Here is a 19,828-nt window from a genome sequence, read left to right on the forward strand (position 1 = left end):
GCAGAGGGAGCCCCAAACACAGTTTAAAAGAGCCCTTTAATACCGTTTCACCTCCTCCCCAGAAGGCTATTGTCCTTACATCAAAGGAGGGGAAGGTTTAACCAAAGGACAACTGCGTTCTCGTCAAGCTGATGTGTCACTGCCTCCTTGTGACCGGTTCACCCCAGACAAAAGGTTAACAGGAAACGGGTGCTAGATAACACTAGTAAACACATGGGGTGGTTAGATAACACAACCTGAAGAAATCAGCTACAATAATTAACGGTGAAACAACATATGGATTTCCTATCTCATTGTGTGCTTCTTCTGGAAACAGCCTCCCACCCATGAATAAAGGTGGGGTGACTCACAAACAGTTTTCATAACAAGCAAACATTTAGTCAAGGTACGGTATCACTGTTTCTGCGGCCACACATTTTGGTCTGCGCGCAGACAGCTGCATAGGGGTCCGCGCGGACCCTTGTGACGTGGTCGGATGATTACACCTCCATTGTGTGGACCAAAGCGCCTCCACTTGGATGAACCCCGTGCCTAGCAGTATTCACCTAGGAATAAAGCCTTAAAATAAATGTAGCTCAGCAGCATTTACCTAATTACATTAACCAAGAATGGACCATGCTACACTTCTTTACCAACTGTGTTCACACACATCAAACATACAATGCTTATGTTATGCATCCAAGTTGTACTTCGTTTGAAGTATTCTGGTGGTTGCACAACTCCCGGGGAACCTTGTATTGGCCTTGTAATTGAGCCGCTTTCGGAGCAATGATTTCTCATTACAGAATCTTTAGCCATTATCTGGGTTAATTCACCCTTCATGTGTGTCGGGACCTTTTAACACGTTCTTCGGCCCCCAATAATTCATCAATTAGCTCTGCCTGTGACCCCGGCGAGATGGCCCTATGATTATTGCAGAGAAGACGATGTGGCCTGTGCAGCTCGTGCATCTCAAAAGGCAATGTCTATTCTCCCAGTCGGTGGGATTCAATTGTTCTTGATGACAAAGCGCTTGTTGTTCCACCATAATGGTTCGCTCCACCACAGGGAAATGTTTCCAAGCCTTGTGCTGTATTGCGACAACATGTTCACCATCAGAAGATTGTTATTATCATCTGTTGACAATATTAGCATTAGCTAACTTAAAAAAAACACAATTGACCACAAGAAACACGACAGTTAGGAATGTGTCGTATCAAAAAGGTAAATCTGGAGTTGATCCATCACATCTTCCATTAGGCCAGTAATCATCTCTGCCATTAATCATCTCTGCCATTATTAAGGTCAGTACCCAATCAAAGTCAATTGGCCCTATCTTGCACCCAGCGCAATTGACTTTGTACACGATGCATGTATCGTTGCTAGTCTGCACCCAGCGCAAAGCAGATTTTCCCCCGCAGCAAACTCGCGCCACTAAACTTGCGCCCTGAGAGGCGTGTCGGTGAAAAGCAGGGGCGTGTTCCGGCGCAAATGATACATGGCGCTATCTTAAAGATCGATAAAGCAGTTGCGCAACTGACTGAAAAATACCTGGTCTAAGTGCACTAGCGGATAGCGCAGTTGGTGTTGCTATTTTGACGAACCATGGCAGGTCGGAACTGCAACATAAGCTTACACACCAGTAGGCTATACATAGCACAAACATGTCAACGATTTGCCTGATTGAAATATTATGATGATGATATTGATTGTGTAAAAAAAAATTTCCATAGGGGCTGCATGAATGAACACTGTAGTAGGCTATGCAATGCGGTAAAATAATAATAATAACAATTATAAACTTGAGTAAAGTAGGCTATATCACAGCATTCCAAAATATCGTTTTAGGGTAAATTATAACGTTGGTTCAATTATTTGGGAAAGAACAGCTGATACAGCGGTAATAAGTTTTACTTTTTAATCAACGCATCTGCAAACACCGTACAGCAAACATATATTTTCTTGACACAGACATTGTGTACAAGCCCGTAACTTTTTAGGATTGATGAGTATTTGATTGTGAGAAAACATAGTTTTACCGCGAGTGAGTGTTTAAAAGAATGAATGAATGCGGGTGATGCTTGGCACACAAACTTACCACGTAGCACATACAGTCCATGGCAATGTGTATTAACGGGAGGACACATGCATTTTATGAACACAAGTTGATAACGATAATCGATACAATACGGGTAAGAAACGATGTTTGTTAATGTATTGCCGCATATCATTAAATAGACCCACAGTTGCGGCCTCAGGACCGCATAACATATATGTTCTCTTTGCCAAAATGTACATGACGACTCAGTTTTTATTATGTTGTAGAAGGGGAGATGGCACTCTCATTGGTTTATTGCATGTTACGGCCAAAACAAACCTACGAGTAATTAAGCTACTTCAGACCAACCCATTTTAGGCTTGCGTCGGGCGCAAGAGTCATTTATCCGCCGCTATAATAGCAACAGCGCCAGAGACCCGCCCACAAAGCTACTTCAGTTTTTCGCTTCTCACTTCCGTTTCAGGTTGTTAAAATAGGGCCCAATGTCTTAACATGCAGACTTATTTAACGATAAGTGGATCCTATCCCATGGCTACCAAGAGCGGTTTATTTTTCAGATTTATTCCACTTATTTGAAGCATCTACATGCAAACGCACACAATGCGTACATGTTCCCCATGTGAGACTAAAACTCCCAACCCTCTGATTGTGAATATTGTACTCTTCTTACTGCACCAACGAGCCTCCGATTAGCTCTACCACAAGGACAGTGTCAAATCATACACCCCAGCCTGTCCACTACACTCTAAACCTGCATGATGGCTTGCTAGTTCATCACTATGTGGGAACCACAGCTATCGCTCAACAGATTGTCGATTGTTCGCTGTCCTGGCTCAACAATGGTGGAACGGGCATCCCACTGACATCAGACGGGCTGAAACCCTACCCATCTTCCGCCGCGGGCTGGAAACCCATCTGCTCAGACTGCATCTGGGCCGATGAAATGGGACCACAACAATAATAATATTCTCGATCTCTCGTTTCTTTATTGTAGCACTTAAAGTGGTTTGCTCATTTGATACATTTTATGTCCTGAAATGATTCTCCCACTTTTGTTGAATGCACATTTGCAAGTCACTTTGGGTAAATGCGTCAGCTAAATAATTGGAATGTAAAAAATGTAATACTTCCTCTGTGCGTAACGCCACATTTGTCGCCTGGTCGCGGTGTCGCCGAGTTTTGTCGCGCGACAAGTCATGATCCGTTGCGTTAGTGATTTGTGCAAGTTTCTTTCACGCGACTTTAGTTGCACGTGTATGAGGAACTCTATAAGATGCTCTAAAAAGAGAGAGAGAGAGACAGAGAGACTCTGAGAAGTTTGGTGCATATCAGAGCTCCTGGGCTCTGATCATATCCAACGTGTTCCCACTGATAAAATAAATGGTCATGACTTGAGCAACCAGTCTCATCTGTTGAACAGCTGCTCTACACTGCTAATAATAACACTGGCTCATCTACCATGACAGCACAGTCTTAGCACTCTGGGCGCTCTTTGCATGTCTGTGTGAAATCATTACAGTGTAGCGTTATGCGTGTGTGTGTTTGGGAGTTTGTGAGTGGGAATGAGGATTTGGATATATGGGGAAGAGACAAAGGAAGGAGATGTATTTGGAAGGAAATGAAAGGATGTGTGTGTGTGTGTGTGTGTGTGTGTGTGTGTGTGTGTGTGTGTGTGTGTGTGTGTGTGTGTGTGTGTGTGTGTGTGTGTGTGTGTGTGTGTGTTGGGCAGTAAGTCAGTATGCTAATAGACATGTCCTGTAATCCGCTTCAGGCTATGCTTACCCATTCCCCTTGTCCAGTTGCACACATAATACACAAACACACACACACACACACACACACACACACACACACACACACACACACACACACACACACACACACACACACACACACACACACACACACACACACACACACACACATTCCTTTTTGTGTTTGTGCCTGCAAACAGTTTTTTTTCCCTCTGTAATGAAAAATGTTTTCCTTCACATTCAGATGGACAACCTTCTAATTCATTCACTCATTCCCTCTTGCTCTGCCTTCCTGTTCTTTCTCTCCCTTCCTCTCTCTCTCTCACGGCCTCTCACATTCAGTGCATTCAGTCCATTCAGTCCATCATCATCATTTACATGTTAGCGTGCCGGGGGAATACAGCCATGCCGTATAATTAAATAGCGACACCTCTTTCGCACTCTCGTTCTCTCTCTCTCAATCTCTCTGAGCAATAAAATGCCAAGTTCAACTAATCACAGAGCTAGAATGGTAGCTGGCAGCCTGAACACTGATAACATGTACACATCAAGGGTGATTGTGTGTGTGTGTGTGTGTGTGCGTGTGCGTGTGTGCGCGCGCGCGCAGTATAACATTAACACACCGTCTTCGCAGTCGGACACTAGAAGCCATGACGCAGGATGACTGGACGGCTGGTCTCTGTTACCATGGTGATGGAGCCAAATGTCTCTCTGGGATGTTCTCTCCCAAAACCTTGTGTTCTGTCCATGTGTGCTTGCATGTTTGTTTGTGTCCTTGCAGACACGTTTGTGCGTGGATTTATGTATGTCTAGCCCAGCAGTTGGTGTGTGTGTGTGTGTGTGTGTGTGTGTGTGTGTGTGTGTGTGTGTGTGTGTGTGTGTGTGTGTGTGTGTGTGTGTGTGTGTGTGTGTGTGTGTGTGTGACGTGTCTGCAGTTTACCTTTATTTTGTTTGTGGGGAAAATAATAATGGTGTGTGCACTGAAACGGTTCCAGAATGATTTGTGCACGAGCACTACTCCTGGCAAAGCTAGCACAGGTCTGTGTGTGTGGGGGCACATTTGTGTCTTTCTCAATGGATATATGATCTAATATATTACTGCAAGATCCAAGCATAATGGCCGCTGAGAAATGCACCAGACACACAGAATTACGCACACGCATACGTGTACACACGCACACACACTTGTCCTCGCGCGCGCATACACACACACACACACACACACACACACACACACACACACACACACACACACACACACACACACACACACACACACACACACACACACACACACACACACTCCAGGAGAGTGTTAGGCTGGTCTCTAAATGGCAGGGGGCTGACAGGGTATTCCTGTGCTCTATGTGCGAGCTCTGCTGCATACTTAACACTCAGTATGCACAGTACATCACCTTCTTAATCCCTCCCATCTCTCCCGCCGTCTCTCCCTCCCTCTCCATCCGCTCATCACATATCCTGCCCATCCCCCTCTGCATCCTCCATTCACTTCTACTTGCGTCCATTCCCACTATAGTGAACACCCCCCCCCCCCCCCCTCCATCTTTCACTTCATCTCCATCCTGATTCCTCTCCATGTCCTCCTTTGCCCTTGGTCGAACGGTTTGAACAGAGCCCAATGTTATCACCTTCTCCTTCACCCGTTTGCTTCTTCCCCCCTCCCCGATACCTCCCCCTCTTGCTAAAAGTGAACTGTGTTATTGATGTTACTAGATCTCTCTCTCTTTTAATTTCTCCCCAGTTCACTTGGCTATGAAAAGCAGCAAACATTTACACTGAACATTATGTCGGCATTAATGTGTGTGTGTGTGTGTGTGTGTGCGTGTGCGCGCGCGTGCGTGCCCATGCCTCAAGCGCGTATCTTAAGGTGTAAAGCTAGTGTGGAATCCTGCAATGACCTCATCACCATCAGCTTCCTCCCGTCTCACCGTCTACCTGCTCGTCTCCCCTTCCTGTTCGTCCTCCTCCTCTTCCTCTTACACAGGGATGAAGGAGCTGTCGCCGCCGCCGCTGAACCTGAGGCGCCTGCACTGTGAGACGCTGGCGTGGGAGCCCGTGCTGATCATCATCTCCCCCGGCGCAGACCCCTCCCAGGAGCTCAGCGAGCTGGCAGCGGACTCTGTCGGGCGGGAGAACTTCCACGAGGTGTGGGGGGGGCCGGGCGCCATCCCTCGGTTGTTTTGAATGAATGAACAAAATAGATTTGTTAAGTTGATGGTTGCAAAAGGGAGAAACGCAAGGTTTTCATTTTGCGATCATCAGGAAACCTCGTGGAACACGGATCAACGCGTGTCGTGACGTTGTGAAGCTGATTTAACTAATACAAACATTTACTAGGTATTAGTTTGGCAGATGAATGTTTACCATCCACTATTGGCAAGAGGACAAAGTCGTTGTTCTCTTGCGGCGTACCAGCAGCATTTTTAAATATATATATATATATATATGGCTGAATAATTAATATATATTAAGCTGTAGAATTACTGCAAGACAGTACAGTTGGGTAGCAAAGTTTAGCAGTGGTTAAGGTGGTCGATTCCCAGACGGAAACCAACCTTTGAGAGACCCGTACCTGCTCCTTAACTATTGGTATCTGAATTATACGCATTCACTTTGTATAAAAACATACTCACTTTATCCCCCGCTTTAGATACTTACGGGTTTGTTTAGAACTTTTACTTTGAAAAAAGCTCAGCGATACATGCGGCTGTCGCCACCGTTTCGAGGGGGAGAGAATAAGAAAATGGTTCCTCGCCTGAGCACAGCTCCGCGTGAAACGACAGGAATACAGCTCGTGCCGTTCGATGCTTTTTCAAATTAAAATATGGAGATGACCGCCCACGAGAAGATGATGGAAAAAGTCAACCTGCTAGTAGGTGGGTTCAAGCTCGTTATGAGTCACGCTCAGTCGTGATGCTCAGCTGCTGAGATGAGAGGTGGGGACAGGCATGGCCCTGAGATGCTTCGCCCTCCCAGTAGAATGGGCTTCAGTCATTCTGTATCTAAATGATAAAGAGTCCAGTATGTTCAACTTCAGAACCATCATGGAGTTTCTAAGTCTATTCCATTTAATGGATGAGCGATGATCCTGCACCATTGTTCCTTTATTTTGGACTCAGAGGCTGAGTTTGTTACGAGTCATTCGCTTTCGATTTGCTCATCAATACGAGGTTTTGCAAACCTCCGTTGATGGATTCCTTCATATATTATTGTGACTCTGAACTACAATAAAAATGCATCTTCCAACGTCTGCGATTTTGCAGACTATTGGAAACAATGTTGACGGCCACATCCTTACGCTCTGCCAATAATTGTCTCTTTCTATCTCTCTTTCTTGTTCTCTCTCTCTCTGTCTCGCTCTAACGCTCCTGATCTCTCCCTCCCTCTCTCTGTCTATTTATTGGTATGTCTACCTGTCTCTCTCCCTCTCACTCTATCACTCTCTCTGTTTCTCCTTCTCTGTGCAGATTTCAATGGGCCAGGGCCAGGCGGATGTGGCGTTGGCTGCGCTCAGAGAGTCTTCTCGAAACGGAGACTGGCTTTGTCTTAAAAACCTTCACCTAGTCACTGCATGGCTACCACAGCTGGAGAAAGTAGGAAATGGCAACTAAATACTAAATCTTTCTTTCTTTCTGATTCTCTCTCTCGCCTCTCTCTTGTCCCTCTCTCTCTCTCTCTCTCTCTCTCTCTCTCTCTCTCTCTCTCTCTCTCTCTCTCCAATGCAAGAACAACAATAATGATTTGATGAAAGCATTATGCAAGTTTAATACACACTCTGAATTTTTAACTTGCACTGCTTTTCGGCATAAAATGAATAATAAGTAATCCGTCCCCTCCCCATTAAGACTTTGTTGTTGTTTGCTGTGTTTTTTGCAACTTACCATTGTCCCAATCCTTGTTTTGATTTGATTCCATGTCATGTATTTTTCCTAATAACAATCGTATAAGTTATGTCCGACATACATACACTTACTCACAAGCGTAAACATGCTCAGACACAGAAACAAGAAAGGGTGCTGACCTGTTAGACATGCTGGCTTTACACGTTTTCATCTTAAAACCGCCTCATGGCCGCTCCTTCTTACACGTGTGTGTGTGTGTGTGTGTGTGTGTGTGTGTGTGTGTGTGTGTGTGTGTGTGTGTGTGTGTGTGTGTGTGTGTGTGTGTGTGTGTGTGTGTGCTGTATGTGCAAGCTTTTCCTTGGGCAGTGTTAAGTGCTGTGACACTGTAGCAGGCCATATCTCACTGGGAGGCACAGGTGTTGGCTGTGATTGGACTGTGTGTGTGTGTGTGTCCTAGTGTAAATTAAACCCTAACTGCACTCCTCTCCTCCCTTGGTTCCTCCCACTCCCCTTCTTTGACTTTCATTGATTGTGCCTCTCCTCAGTCCGTGTTTTAATTTATTTTCCACTGAATCTACATTTTCCCTCAATACCATTCCATTTATGTATTTCATTTAATTTGCTTTAATCTTACTCAACTTACTGTTCCTTCAAACTATCTCTCTCTCTCTCTCTCTCGCTCGCTCGCTCGCTCGCTCCCCATGCACACACTGAGTGTCTCTCGGCCCAGCCTCTACCACTCCAGTGTACAGACGTTGGGGGACGTGATGAGGCTAGGGTCTCTGCAGCCAAGCTTGAAATGAGAAAGTGACGCAAGAAGGGGGGGGGGGGGTAGAGGGTAGAGAATGGTGGAAATAAAGAAATAGAAGGAGAAAGAAGGGGGAGTGGTACTGGGAGAGCGAGGGGTGAGGTGCATGCGGTGAGGCGTAGCGGACAGGTGGAGAGTCATCCAGGGATGAAGCTAGGGGACAAAGCTAGTCTCCCCTGCACTTGATTTAATCTGCTGCTGCTCTACCTCCCCGTCCCGCCTCATCTCTCCTCCACCTCCTCTTCTGTGTCTCTGATCCCCGCCTCCTCTCCACCACCTCCTCGGTGCCTCCTCCTTTTTACACCTCCTCTCCTCCCCTCCTCTGTTCTCTGCCTCCTCCCCTCTACCTCCGCGGTGCCACCTCCTCTTTACACCTCCTCGCCTCCTGTTTCTCTGGCCCTGTGCTGTAAGGATGCCTGTGCTGGTCCGCTGACAGGTCTCCTCCCGGTAGACAGCCCGGCCAGGAGCAGATGATGATAGTTGCACCAGCGCCGCACCCAAGGGAGCCTCACGGTCCTTCTACATGTTTTGTTGCAATTTCTTCCCATGTTTAGTAGATTACTACAAATCATCAAGCAAAATTGGACTTTACACATAAGATGCCATTGCCTTTTTGCGAAAGGCAACATTAATTGAATTTGCCATTAAGTGGCTTTATGTTTCTCAAGGCACAGTCCACTCATTGCATCCAGATACAGTGTTAAGAGTCTCATTGGCACAAGGGCAGCACGTCATTCTCCTTATCTGAAGGTTGTGAGTTCAAGCCTCACAATCGGGACGTGTTTTTAAACGGTTCATGCCCATTCAAACAACAGATGAGAGTGTTTAGATGCGTTCCTTCGTGGCTGCTAATACATTGCAATTAGTGTCTGCAATTTATTTGAGGTACTTTTTTTTGTCTCGTCTTCACATCCCGACAGCAGTCAATTAATCAAATGCTCAGACAAAACAAAGAAGGCCTGTAATTATCCAATCCAAACATTGCATTCAGCCTGAATGCAACAATTGGATGGCATACCTGCCTGCTGTTGTTCACTCTGCCCGCAGACTCTGCCGGTGCTCTCATTGTGCATGACTGGAGTCTTTATAAGGCCAGGCAGACCTGTAGCTAAAGCCAGCTAGCTATTCGTGTGTTGTGGCCTTGCCTTGAGAGGGCGGCCGCGGCCATAAGGCCGGAGCGGCCCTTTTTCAGTTGGATGCTTCCAAAATTCTCTGGCTGGGCAATCTAAATTGCCTATCCTAGCTTTAAGCTTGAAGAAGATTCACATTATATAAGATATAATCCCGAGTGGTTTATCATGCATCCATGGCCAATTGGGAAACCCTTAATATAAGGGGGTTCATTAAAATGTATGGATGTACTCAAATACAGTTGTGCATTCTTCTTCAATAACAGCATACCTCTGCCTTTTAACGGTTCCACATCACTGTGCTACTAGTCCAGCCGTAACAGCGATTGTCAAATACAACTTCCGAACAGATGTTTCCATGACAACGTAGAAACGATCTGCGCCATGGAAGGTTTATTTGATTTTGCGGATAAATTTGATAAAAAAAACGATAACACCATAGAAGAACGTAACATTTCTAGTCATTGTTTGTGACTGTTACATGAGCAGAGTGAAGGACCCCAGGCTCAAAGTCCTGTCGGAAAATACGATGTTGAATGTGACATTATTTCTAACAGCCTGTCGTGGTTTATTCCTTGCATAGCTGGCATATATATATGAATAATATGTGCTGCTTCTTTAGCTCACATCAAGTACACCATATACAACGAAATGCAGTAAGGATAAGTTGATGACGCTCCACAGTTCCCAGGGGTGTGATTGTTTTGTAGACCTCTGTAGCCCTATATATAACCAACCTGCATTGGGCCGCTGACCCTGCCAGGGTCAGTCTGTCTCCATGGGAGATGCACATGTTTGTGTTGTTGGGGGTGCAGGATACGTTCCCCCACACGCACCACTGCACTGTAACACAAGGCAGCAGGAACCGGCTCTAATGTCTGCGTTATGGACGGGCAAGTTGTGCTTAGGTGCATGATGCGACACACGGGCCTCGGAAAGATAACACGATTGGGGGATAGGGAGACATGGATAAAACCACTCTGTTTTCAAGGTGGTCGACAGAAATCGGCAGTGGAACGGAGAGCTCTTTCTCTGTTTACTCTTGCACTCGCTATCACTCTCTTTCTCTTGCTCCATCGCCCTATTTTGCACTTCATACATCTCTTTCTCTCTCTCGGTGTACCCTCTCTATATCTCTCCATCTCTCTCTGTTGCACTCTTGCTCTTGTTCTCTCGTTCTCTTGCTCTCTCTCTATCTCTGTGCTGTCTCTTATCGCTCTTTCTCTCTCCCGCTCACTTTTCCCCCCATCTTTCTTTCTGTGTCGCCCCCTCCCTCCCTCCCTCCCTCCCTCCCGCTGTGCGGTTGGAGGGGGAGGTGATCAGGCCTGACGTCTGCCGTGCTCGTGTACACGGAGGGGCCTGTGTGCGCCTGACAGACGCGTCCACACACACACACACACACACACACCGCACCATTACATTAGCGCTCTGTCCATTCCTGTCTCCTCACATTCCCTCTGATCCGGTGCTCCTCCACGAGGCCGCGTTAGGCTCCAACTGATGCAGAAACACATTGATCATGCCGCTTGTGTGTGTGTGTGCACTTGTACGTGCATGTGCAGGGGTGTGTATGTCCGTGTGTGTGTGTGCATATGTTTGTGTCAGCGTCTTATTTGTCCGCGAGCCGTGAGTCGACGTAGGTTGATTTGCGTAGCAGCGTTTCAATGAGCAGCCAATCAGACGGCACAAAGGCCTGGAGCGCTGGCATGTTATTTTTAACCCTGACACTTGGAGTTCACGTTCCCTGCTTTTACAAAGTGAGAGTAGGAGAGGGAGAGAGATTATGTTATCTTAAGTACCTGGTCCCTCTGTAATTGAACACACTCTACACTGTTAAAATAAAGTGTTTGTGTGTTTTTCTTGACTCATCCCCATGCAAATGCTCACCCTCTACTCTCTCATAAGGAGCTGAACGCACTCCAACCCAAAGAAAGCTTCCGTCTGTGGCTGACCTCCGAGGTGCACCCCAGATTCCCCCTCATACTCCTGCAGTCCAGCCTGAAAATCACATACGAGGTACGCACTCGCAGCCACCGACACACTGATGTGACACACACGCGTTATTATACACATCTCAACAAATGCAATGGCAGCGCTGTTTTAAAGCGTATGCCTGCATCTGCTCCAGATTCTATTATTCATCAACTCATGGGACCTGTGCGTCTGTTCATCCGCACATTAAAAACACATACAGTTCCATGTGTGTTTATCATGCATCTTCTTGTGTCTTCTGTGTGATTCAGTAGTTATTTCTGGGCCTGACAGACATGCTAAAGCATATAGCCTCTAGCGTGTTATTGAAGTGTGCTATGTCTGTGTTTCCTAAGGGAGTTGTGCTCTGGGGTTAGCTGCTTCACTAGCCAAGCATGCTGCAAGCTAAGCCTAACCCTCTCAAGCGCACACACACACACACACACACACACACACACACACACACACACGAACACACACACACGAACACACACACACGAACACACACACACGAACACACACACACACACACACGAACACACACACACACTCATCATTCTTTTCATGCCCACAAGAGCATCCATCAGTATAGTGCAGGCCTACATAAACATTCAAAATCATATAAATGATGACCCTAATACAAACACCCACGGCCACGGCCACGGCCACACACACACACACACACACACACACACACACACACACACACACACACACACACACACACACACACACACACACACACACACACACACACACACACACACACACACACACACACACACACACACACACACACAGAGAGAGAGACAGACACAGATAGACACAGATAGACAAAAACCCACATTCATATAACAATAGATGTATTGATGATCATTGAATCAGGGTCATTTTCAATGAGTGTTGTATCTGCTTTGACACCTAATTATAATTTGTGCAAATACATGCGAACCCAAGGATGCAAATAGTATGAATAATGTTCAGCAATGAATCAACCTAATATGTATGTATGAAAAAACATTATTATTTGAGCAATTTAAAATAAGGATTCACTTAAAGGACAATTCCGGTATTTTGAACATTGGGCCCCCTTTCTGGTTTGTTTAGGATGAAATAGAGTGGGTGACACCGAAATTTGAACTATTATTCCTTTCTCGGTTATTTGGCTCATTTTGAATCGCTCCTGCCTGCTTCACAATGGTTGTCTGTGTGCATACACAAACCTGTCAACCCAGCAACCCTAAACGTTTGTTTTCAAAAATGTGCAAGTAACCGAGTGGTTAGTGGCATTCTTGAAGTTTAAAAAAAAATTATCGGCGCAATATATGGTTTCCATCCGTGTTAGTTGCTAAATGGAACTATTTTTTCAGATACCTCACAACCGCATATAAACTTCCGCACAAGGTCCCACTCCGTGCAGCACCTACTTTCGACTTCCGTCTGCATCTGCCTGCACTTCCCACAGGCACACCACCCGCCCGTGATCCTGGGGACCGCTTCAGCCGGAGCTTCAGGCGCCTCCGTAGCCCTAGCCTCCATCTCACGTAGCTCCTCTTGGGTGAATTCTGGTTCAAAACGATATCCTCTGCCGTCAAACTCAAAATCGAGTGCGTCCTCCAGAAGCCACCTTTCATAATCCATTTTCAGTGATTTTCTATGTGATTTTCCCTAATCCGAGGTGCTCACGGTACAAGACTTCAAACCAACGTAAACAGCCCACCTTTCCGGTTCGGCGGAGTAATATCATCGTGCAGTAATGAGTCTTCCAACTGAAATCAACTGGCGATAAATGTGCAATAAAACACGACAGAAACCATATATTGCGCCGATAATTTTTTTTTAAACTTCACGAATGCCACTAACCACTCGGTTACTTGCACATTTTTGAAAACGAACGTTTAGGGTTGCTGGTTTGACAGGTTTGTGTATGCACACAGACAACCATTGTGAAGCAGGCAGGAGCGATTCAAAATGAGCCAAATACCCGAGAAAGGACAATTAGTTCAAATTTCGGTGTCACCCACTCTATTTCATCCTAAACAAACCAGAAAGGGGGCTCAATGTTCAAAATACCGGAATTGTCCTTTAATCATGCTCGCACGCACGCGCGTGCACACACACACACACACACACACACACACACACACACACACACACACACACACACACACACACACACACACACACACACACACACACTCTCTCAAACAATCACTATCGGCAAACCTAGTCCTGTTCTTTCTGTCCTTGAGGCTACAGTGGTGGGTCCTTGTGAGATGCAATGGTATTATAGTTACAAACCAGTGTGTCTCTCTCTCTCTCTCTCCACATATCTAACCTACATTGAATGTAGTCCAAGCCAAATCGAGACCATCATGTCTTCACACCATCACCTAAAGCGTCTTTAGGTTCTTAGAATGCAGATCCCATCCTCCTTGTGATGTGGTTCCGACTTTCTAAAGCTATGCACAATGCACATTTATTCATGTTTAATCATCAGATCAAATTCAATTACCTTGACCATTCGCCTGTAAACAACAACCTGTCCACATGGGAGATGCAAACGGTTACCTTCGCCGGAGCGCTGTCGGCGCAGTAGACAGCCCGTCAATCTCCTCATCTGAAGGTTGCGAGCTTGAGACTCACACAGGGCACGACTTTTAAGTGGTTTACCTTCGTTTAAACAACAGTGTGTGTTTAGGATGTCCGTGCTCAGATGGGTTCCAGCCGCTCATCAAGTGGAGTGAAGCTTGTTTTTCCAGTGCCCGTCTGAACAACAGGCAGTCAGATATAAACTTCTCTTTTATATAGGGGCCTGTGTACCTGAAACAGCCCATCCCCGCCTGACGTGACACCATTGAGTATGCATAGCAATGTGCATCATTCGATTTAGGAAGGAGGATGGTGGGAAAGCCTGTATCAAGGCCTCGGATAGGCAAAGAGGGAAGGGGCTTGAAAGATGTCTGTTCTGTTTGCTGAATGCAAATAGAGAGGATGTTCTCTGCTTGCCACTTAATTTCTATGCTTAGAAGCTAGGGCAAATAGTTTAGACTTGTTTTCAAGCATTTGACAAATGCCAGCATTTGGAGTGCAGGAAGCGAGAATAAAGAATGATGTTCCGAGTTCATCTTCAAGATGACAGTATACATTAGCCTTTAGGCCTTGACATTATTTTCACTTAACTAATATCCTCTATGTGGAGTCTAAGTGGGAAAGTAGGACGCATATCAGTCTCCTTATCTGAGGGTTGTCAGGGGGTGAAATCTCAAAAAATTCATAGAATTAAGCTTGATTAAACATTGATGTTTCAGTATACTCCCAGATCAGTATACTACCACATCAACTACTTGAAACACGGCAGCTTTTTTGCATACCCTTGCATTTGTACTGTCCTCTTCTGTACGTGTGATGCCGTGGAAGTATCAATATGTCGGGACTGAGAGACACGATCTTTGCTGAACCTAGTTTACTAACAAAGCATGCTCTTTTAATTGACTGTAAAAGTGGACTGTCTACCAATTTAAATAACCACCAATCTTTTTTCATATTCAGTAACTAATTAACTAAAACATGAATGTGCTAGACTATTTCAATTACAATTGATAGTACAGCATCATTTAAAGATAGAAAATTTGAAAAACACAAAAATATGCTAACTGAAATTTGCACTTGAACTAAATATGTATAAATAAAAAGAAATGTGCATTTACAAAAAAAAAAAATATATATGTATAAAGTGGCCGAAGAAATCACAGAGCCACCACAGTTAAAGTTCATCCTTTTTTCTGTCTGTGTTAAGTTTATTAGTCTATCCTATTGTTCATATTATATCTTTGTGCCTTTCTTCATCTCTCTAATGAACAACAACTCTCTCCGTCTGTTCCCTTTGGCCTGTCAATTTTGTTGTCAAATCACTTGTCAATCCTTAGTGTGTGTGTGTGTGTGTGTGTGTGTGTGTGTGTGTGTGTGTGCGTGTGCGTTCGTGCGTGCGTGCGTGCGTGCGCAGTCCCCACCCGGGCTGAAGAAGAACCTGACCAGGACCTACGAGTCCTGGAGTCCGGAGCAGATCAGTAAAGGTCATCCACTCCTCTCTCCTATAAAAGTCTCTTCTTTGCTATTATCTTGCTTCTCTATTTCATTACCTTCTCTTAACCATGCTCACGGTTCACACCTCTTCTGTTGTATTCATCCTTATTGCGTTCACTTCTATTCATCCTTGCACCTTCCTCTCTTCTACAGTTTATCACCTCTCCCCTTCTCCCTCCTCTTCTCTCCTGCTCTCTGCCCTGCTGTCTTCACTATTCGTCTTCCCTTTCTTATTCTCGCCTGACTCCCATCATCTCGTTTCAATCTCTTTGTTTGTAATGAATGTTTCGGTTGAAATCGGATTTAACCGTGAAAAATAATCTGCTTTGATTGCTTTGAAAAAATAATTGAAACGGTTATTATTCCAACTTGATATCTTTGTCGTAGCTCCAATTTTTAATTGTATGTTTTGATTGTTCTCATCCTCACTTGTAAGACGCTTTCGGCATTTTTTGTCTCCTGTGACAAAATTACTAAACGTTGTGTTGATAATGATGGGGAATAAGGATAGCTTTGGTGATGTTTGAAGAAAACTGTTTTGATAATGATGATGGCAAGTCTCGTTTGTCTGCCTCGGCTGAGACTAATGATGTGAATGGGGCTGAACTTGCATATTAAAGGTGGCGTCCTGTCGCGGGCCCAGTCTCTCTTCTGCCTGGCGTGGTTCCACGCTGTCTGCCAGGAGCGAAGGAACTACATACCCCAGGTGCAGTACCACTCACACGCACACACTCACTCACTCACTCACTCACTCACTCACTCACACATACATTGACACACTCACTCACACATACATTGACACACTCACTCACACATACATTGACACACTCACTCACACATACATTGACACAGTGACACACAGTGACACACAGTGACACACACACACACACACACACACACACACACACACACACACACACACACACACACAGACACACACACAGACACACACACAGACACACACACCCAAACACACACCCAAACACACACACACACACCCAAACACACACACACAGAGAAACAAACACACAAGCGTGGTGTGCTTATATTAACTGTTCACATTGATCATCATCCAGGACCATTACAGAATATTCATAAATCCATCACATCCCTGCTCTTGAACGGGTTCATCTCCGGCTAATACAGATTTATTCCAAGTCGAGCAGTAGGTGTTTTATTTCATTGTGTGCATACTGGCCGGGCTGGCCAACACCCGAGTCAGTTGCTTGAATCTTGCTTCTGTCAATCATGTGCCCCCCTGAATGGTGGTTTATCATGCTGCTCTCATTTCTTATCCAATATCAAAGTGGGGGAACCTCATAGGGGCCCATTAGGGCAGAAGCCTGCCGTTCGGAGCCGATAGGCATAGGCATGTGCCTTGGCGAGTCTGGGCTGATATTTGATACCATCTGTACCGAAATGGACCCCCTGCAAAGGGTGCCTTTAATTACAGCACCAAAGTATTGCCTCACCCCCGGCCAGCCGGCATACAATTAGCACGTTCTCCGTTAAAGACGGACACCATGTAGACCTCACATAGGCCATTAAGAAGACCTACAAGGTAGGTCTTCTTAATGGCCTATAACGTTTTTCAACATACAGTTGTCTTTTTGCATCCGAAGCAATAAACGGCATTCAATGCAAGGCAACTTTATTTATATAGCGCTTTTCATACACTAGGCAGACTCCTAGACCTATATCATCACTATCTGTTATATGTATTGATCATTCATCTACTTAGCCGGCGTTGCTACGAGCCAATTTGTACTTGTACTGCGGCCTCCCAAGAGCCACTTGTAGTTTCTCGGCTACTGTAAGGACATTGCCCTCCCTCCCTATGTACATATGAAGGGCTCTTCCTAAGGTAACGAAAACCCAGCAATTGATATTCATTGGATTATACACTAATTAAAAAAACAATTAAAAATGTAATTAAAAAATGAATATTATATTTCATTTCTGCCAAGTCCATGTAGAGTATATATTAAAGTTGTAGTTTACACTAGGGCTGGGACGACGCGTCGACGTAATCGATTACGTCGACACATAAATTACGTCGACGCGAAAAATGCGCGTCGATAAAAAAAAGATGGGCGGCGCCGGAGCGTAGTAGCAACGCGAGTGGCTCCCCAGACTTTCATAAGTGCAAGGCGCCACGCACTCGTTCCTCTAAGTATGGGAATTATTCAATGTAAAAGGAAACGATTCCGTGATATGTCGTCTTTGCAAAATGGAGATGACTTTCCATTCTAGCACCACGGCAATTCACCAGCACCTGAAGAGGCGCCACCTGGTAGCGCAGCTGCAGATGACCGAGCACCGTAGAATTGCATTACTTTGAACTTTTATTTTGGAATTTAAAGGCAATAAACATGTATTGAAATGTTAAGGAATTCATATTTTATGTAAATCAACATGTATAAATTGCTATTAGTCAATTAATGGGGAGATAATCGATAATCGAATCGAAATCGAATCGGACTGAAAAAATGAATCGTTAGATTAATCGATGCATCGAAAAAATAATCGCTAGATGAATCGTTTAAAAAATAATCGTTTATCCCAGCCCTAGTTTACACCCCACACCTATAATGATCACACAACATCAACCTGTATTCCACGATTCATTAGATCTGGTAGCATGTATAAATATCGCTATTAGGCACAACAAAGACATTGTATGTTTTTTTTTTATGTTTAGTGTCTGTTTGATTAAAATGTCCAAAGGAACAAATACCAATTCCCTCTTGTGCGAGGCACAAACACACAAGAAAACACACAAAGACAAATCTGCAAGCACCAGTCTAACGACCGCATTATTAAAATTGTACATCAAGAAATGCTTCTTATATCCAGTCCAATTAGGCCTTGAGACCATTCATTGACATGGATAAGTCTCAGTAGATTAGCATGTTAAATGAAAGGCAGAGTTTAGGGTATTACACACGCACACACACACAAACACACAAGGGCCGAGTTCATTGCACTGATCGGTTCCATCTGTTCTCTGTCAGGTTGGTAAATTGCATCTCTTAAGAAATACGGGCAGAGTATCCTTGCAATTACTATTTCATCAAGCTTATATTGGGACAAAACATGGCACTCTATGTGCATGTTTGAGGATTGATGATGTTTTATAGTACAAATCCATTTTTTATTTGGGTTGTTTTTTTTTAATAATGATTTCATTTGTAGTTGACAAGGGATTGTGGCATGTTGTTTCATTGTTTCATACTACGTGCACTTACTCCCTCCCTGCTCCTCATCCTTCCAGGGCTGGACCAAATTCTACGAGTTCTCCCTGTCGGACCTGCGGGCTGCTTATGAGATCATCGACAGGCTCTTTGACGGTATGGAGACAGCGGGGTGGCCCCTATGGAGCGCTCTGCTCAGCCATCCTTAAACACGCCCTGGGCTTTGATCAGCTATCGCTTTCTAATCTCCCTGTCCGTGATCACACGTGGGCCTTGATCTGGCCTTCGCCATGTGTACCACTGACAGAGTTATAGATTAGTTCTTACATGCGTGTGTGTGTGTGTGTGTGTGTGTGTGTGTGTGTGTGTGTGTGTGTGTGTGTGTGTGTGTGTGTGTGTGTGTGTGTGTGTGTGTGTGTGTGTGTGTGTGTGTGTGTGTGCTAGGCGGTAAGACCTTCCAGTGGGAGTTTGTCCACGGTCTTCTGGAGAGCGCCATCTACGGGGGACGGATCGACAATCCCTCAGACCTCCGCATCCTGCGCTCCTACCTGGAGCAGTTCTTCTCGGCGCGCCTCCTTTCCTCCTCCTCCTCCTCAGCAGGAACGAGGAGGGGAGGGGAAAAAGTCTTCCCGGCTCAGATCAGCCTGCCAACCTCCTGCTCCATCCTGGTAGGTGTAATACATGATTACTGCCTGTACGTGGCATGATGTTCTGACCACCTGCTTATTGCAGTGCCAGAGTTGTATGTGTAGGTCACTTTAAAAAATGTTACGTATATAATGACGAGTAATGTTTAAACTCTTGGGAAAAATTTGCAATCAACACGAAAAAGTGCAATGTGTATGTGGTACACAGAATATAGCCTGGTAACAAGATGTATCTCGCAAGCTCGTGTTTCATTTGATCTGCAAATAAATCTGGCCCCCCTCCCTACAAAATGTTGGGACTGACCAATCACAGCCGTTTATCTAATATATGAGGCGG

The 19,828-nt window shown here is 45.1% G+C and overlaps 1 protein-coding gene across 1 annotated transcript in view; it reads left to right on the top strand.

Moving 5' to 3' along the window:
* dync2h1 (dynein cytoplasmic 2 heavy chain 1) overlaps nucleotides 1–19,828 on the top strand; it is a 123,371-nt gene that overhangs the window by 78,880 nt on the left and 24,663 nt on the right. Inside the window, 7 exon segments of the mRNA XM_030380788.1 lie at nucleotides 5,798–5,958; nucleotides 7,281–7,406; nucleotides 11,499–11,609; nucleotides 15,571–15,640; nucleotides 16,271–16,356; nucleotides 18,925–19,000; nucleotides 19,289–19,512. Of these exon segments, the coding sequence (XP_030236648.1) occupies nucleotides 5,798–5,958; nucleotides 7,281–7,406; nucleotides 11,499–11,609; nucleotides 15,571–15,640; nucleotides 16,271–16,356; nucleotides 18,925–19,000; nucleotides 19,289–19,512 (854 nt within the window).

Source organism: Gadus morhua, chromosome 16, assembly GCF_902167405.1.
Source record: "Gadus morhua chromosome 16, gadMor3.0, whole genome shotgun sequence".
Classification (NCBI taxonomy): domain Eukaryota; kingdom Metazoa; phylum Chordata; class Actinopteri; order Gadiformes; family Gadidae; genus Gadus; species Gadus morhua.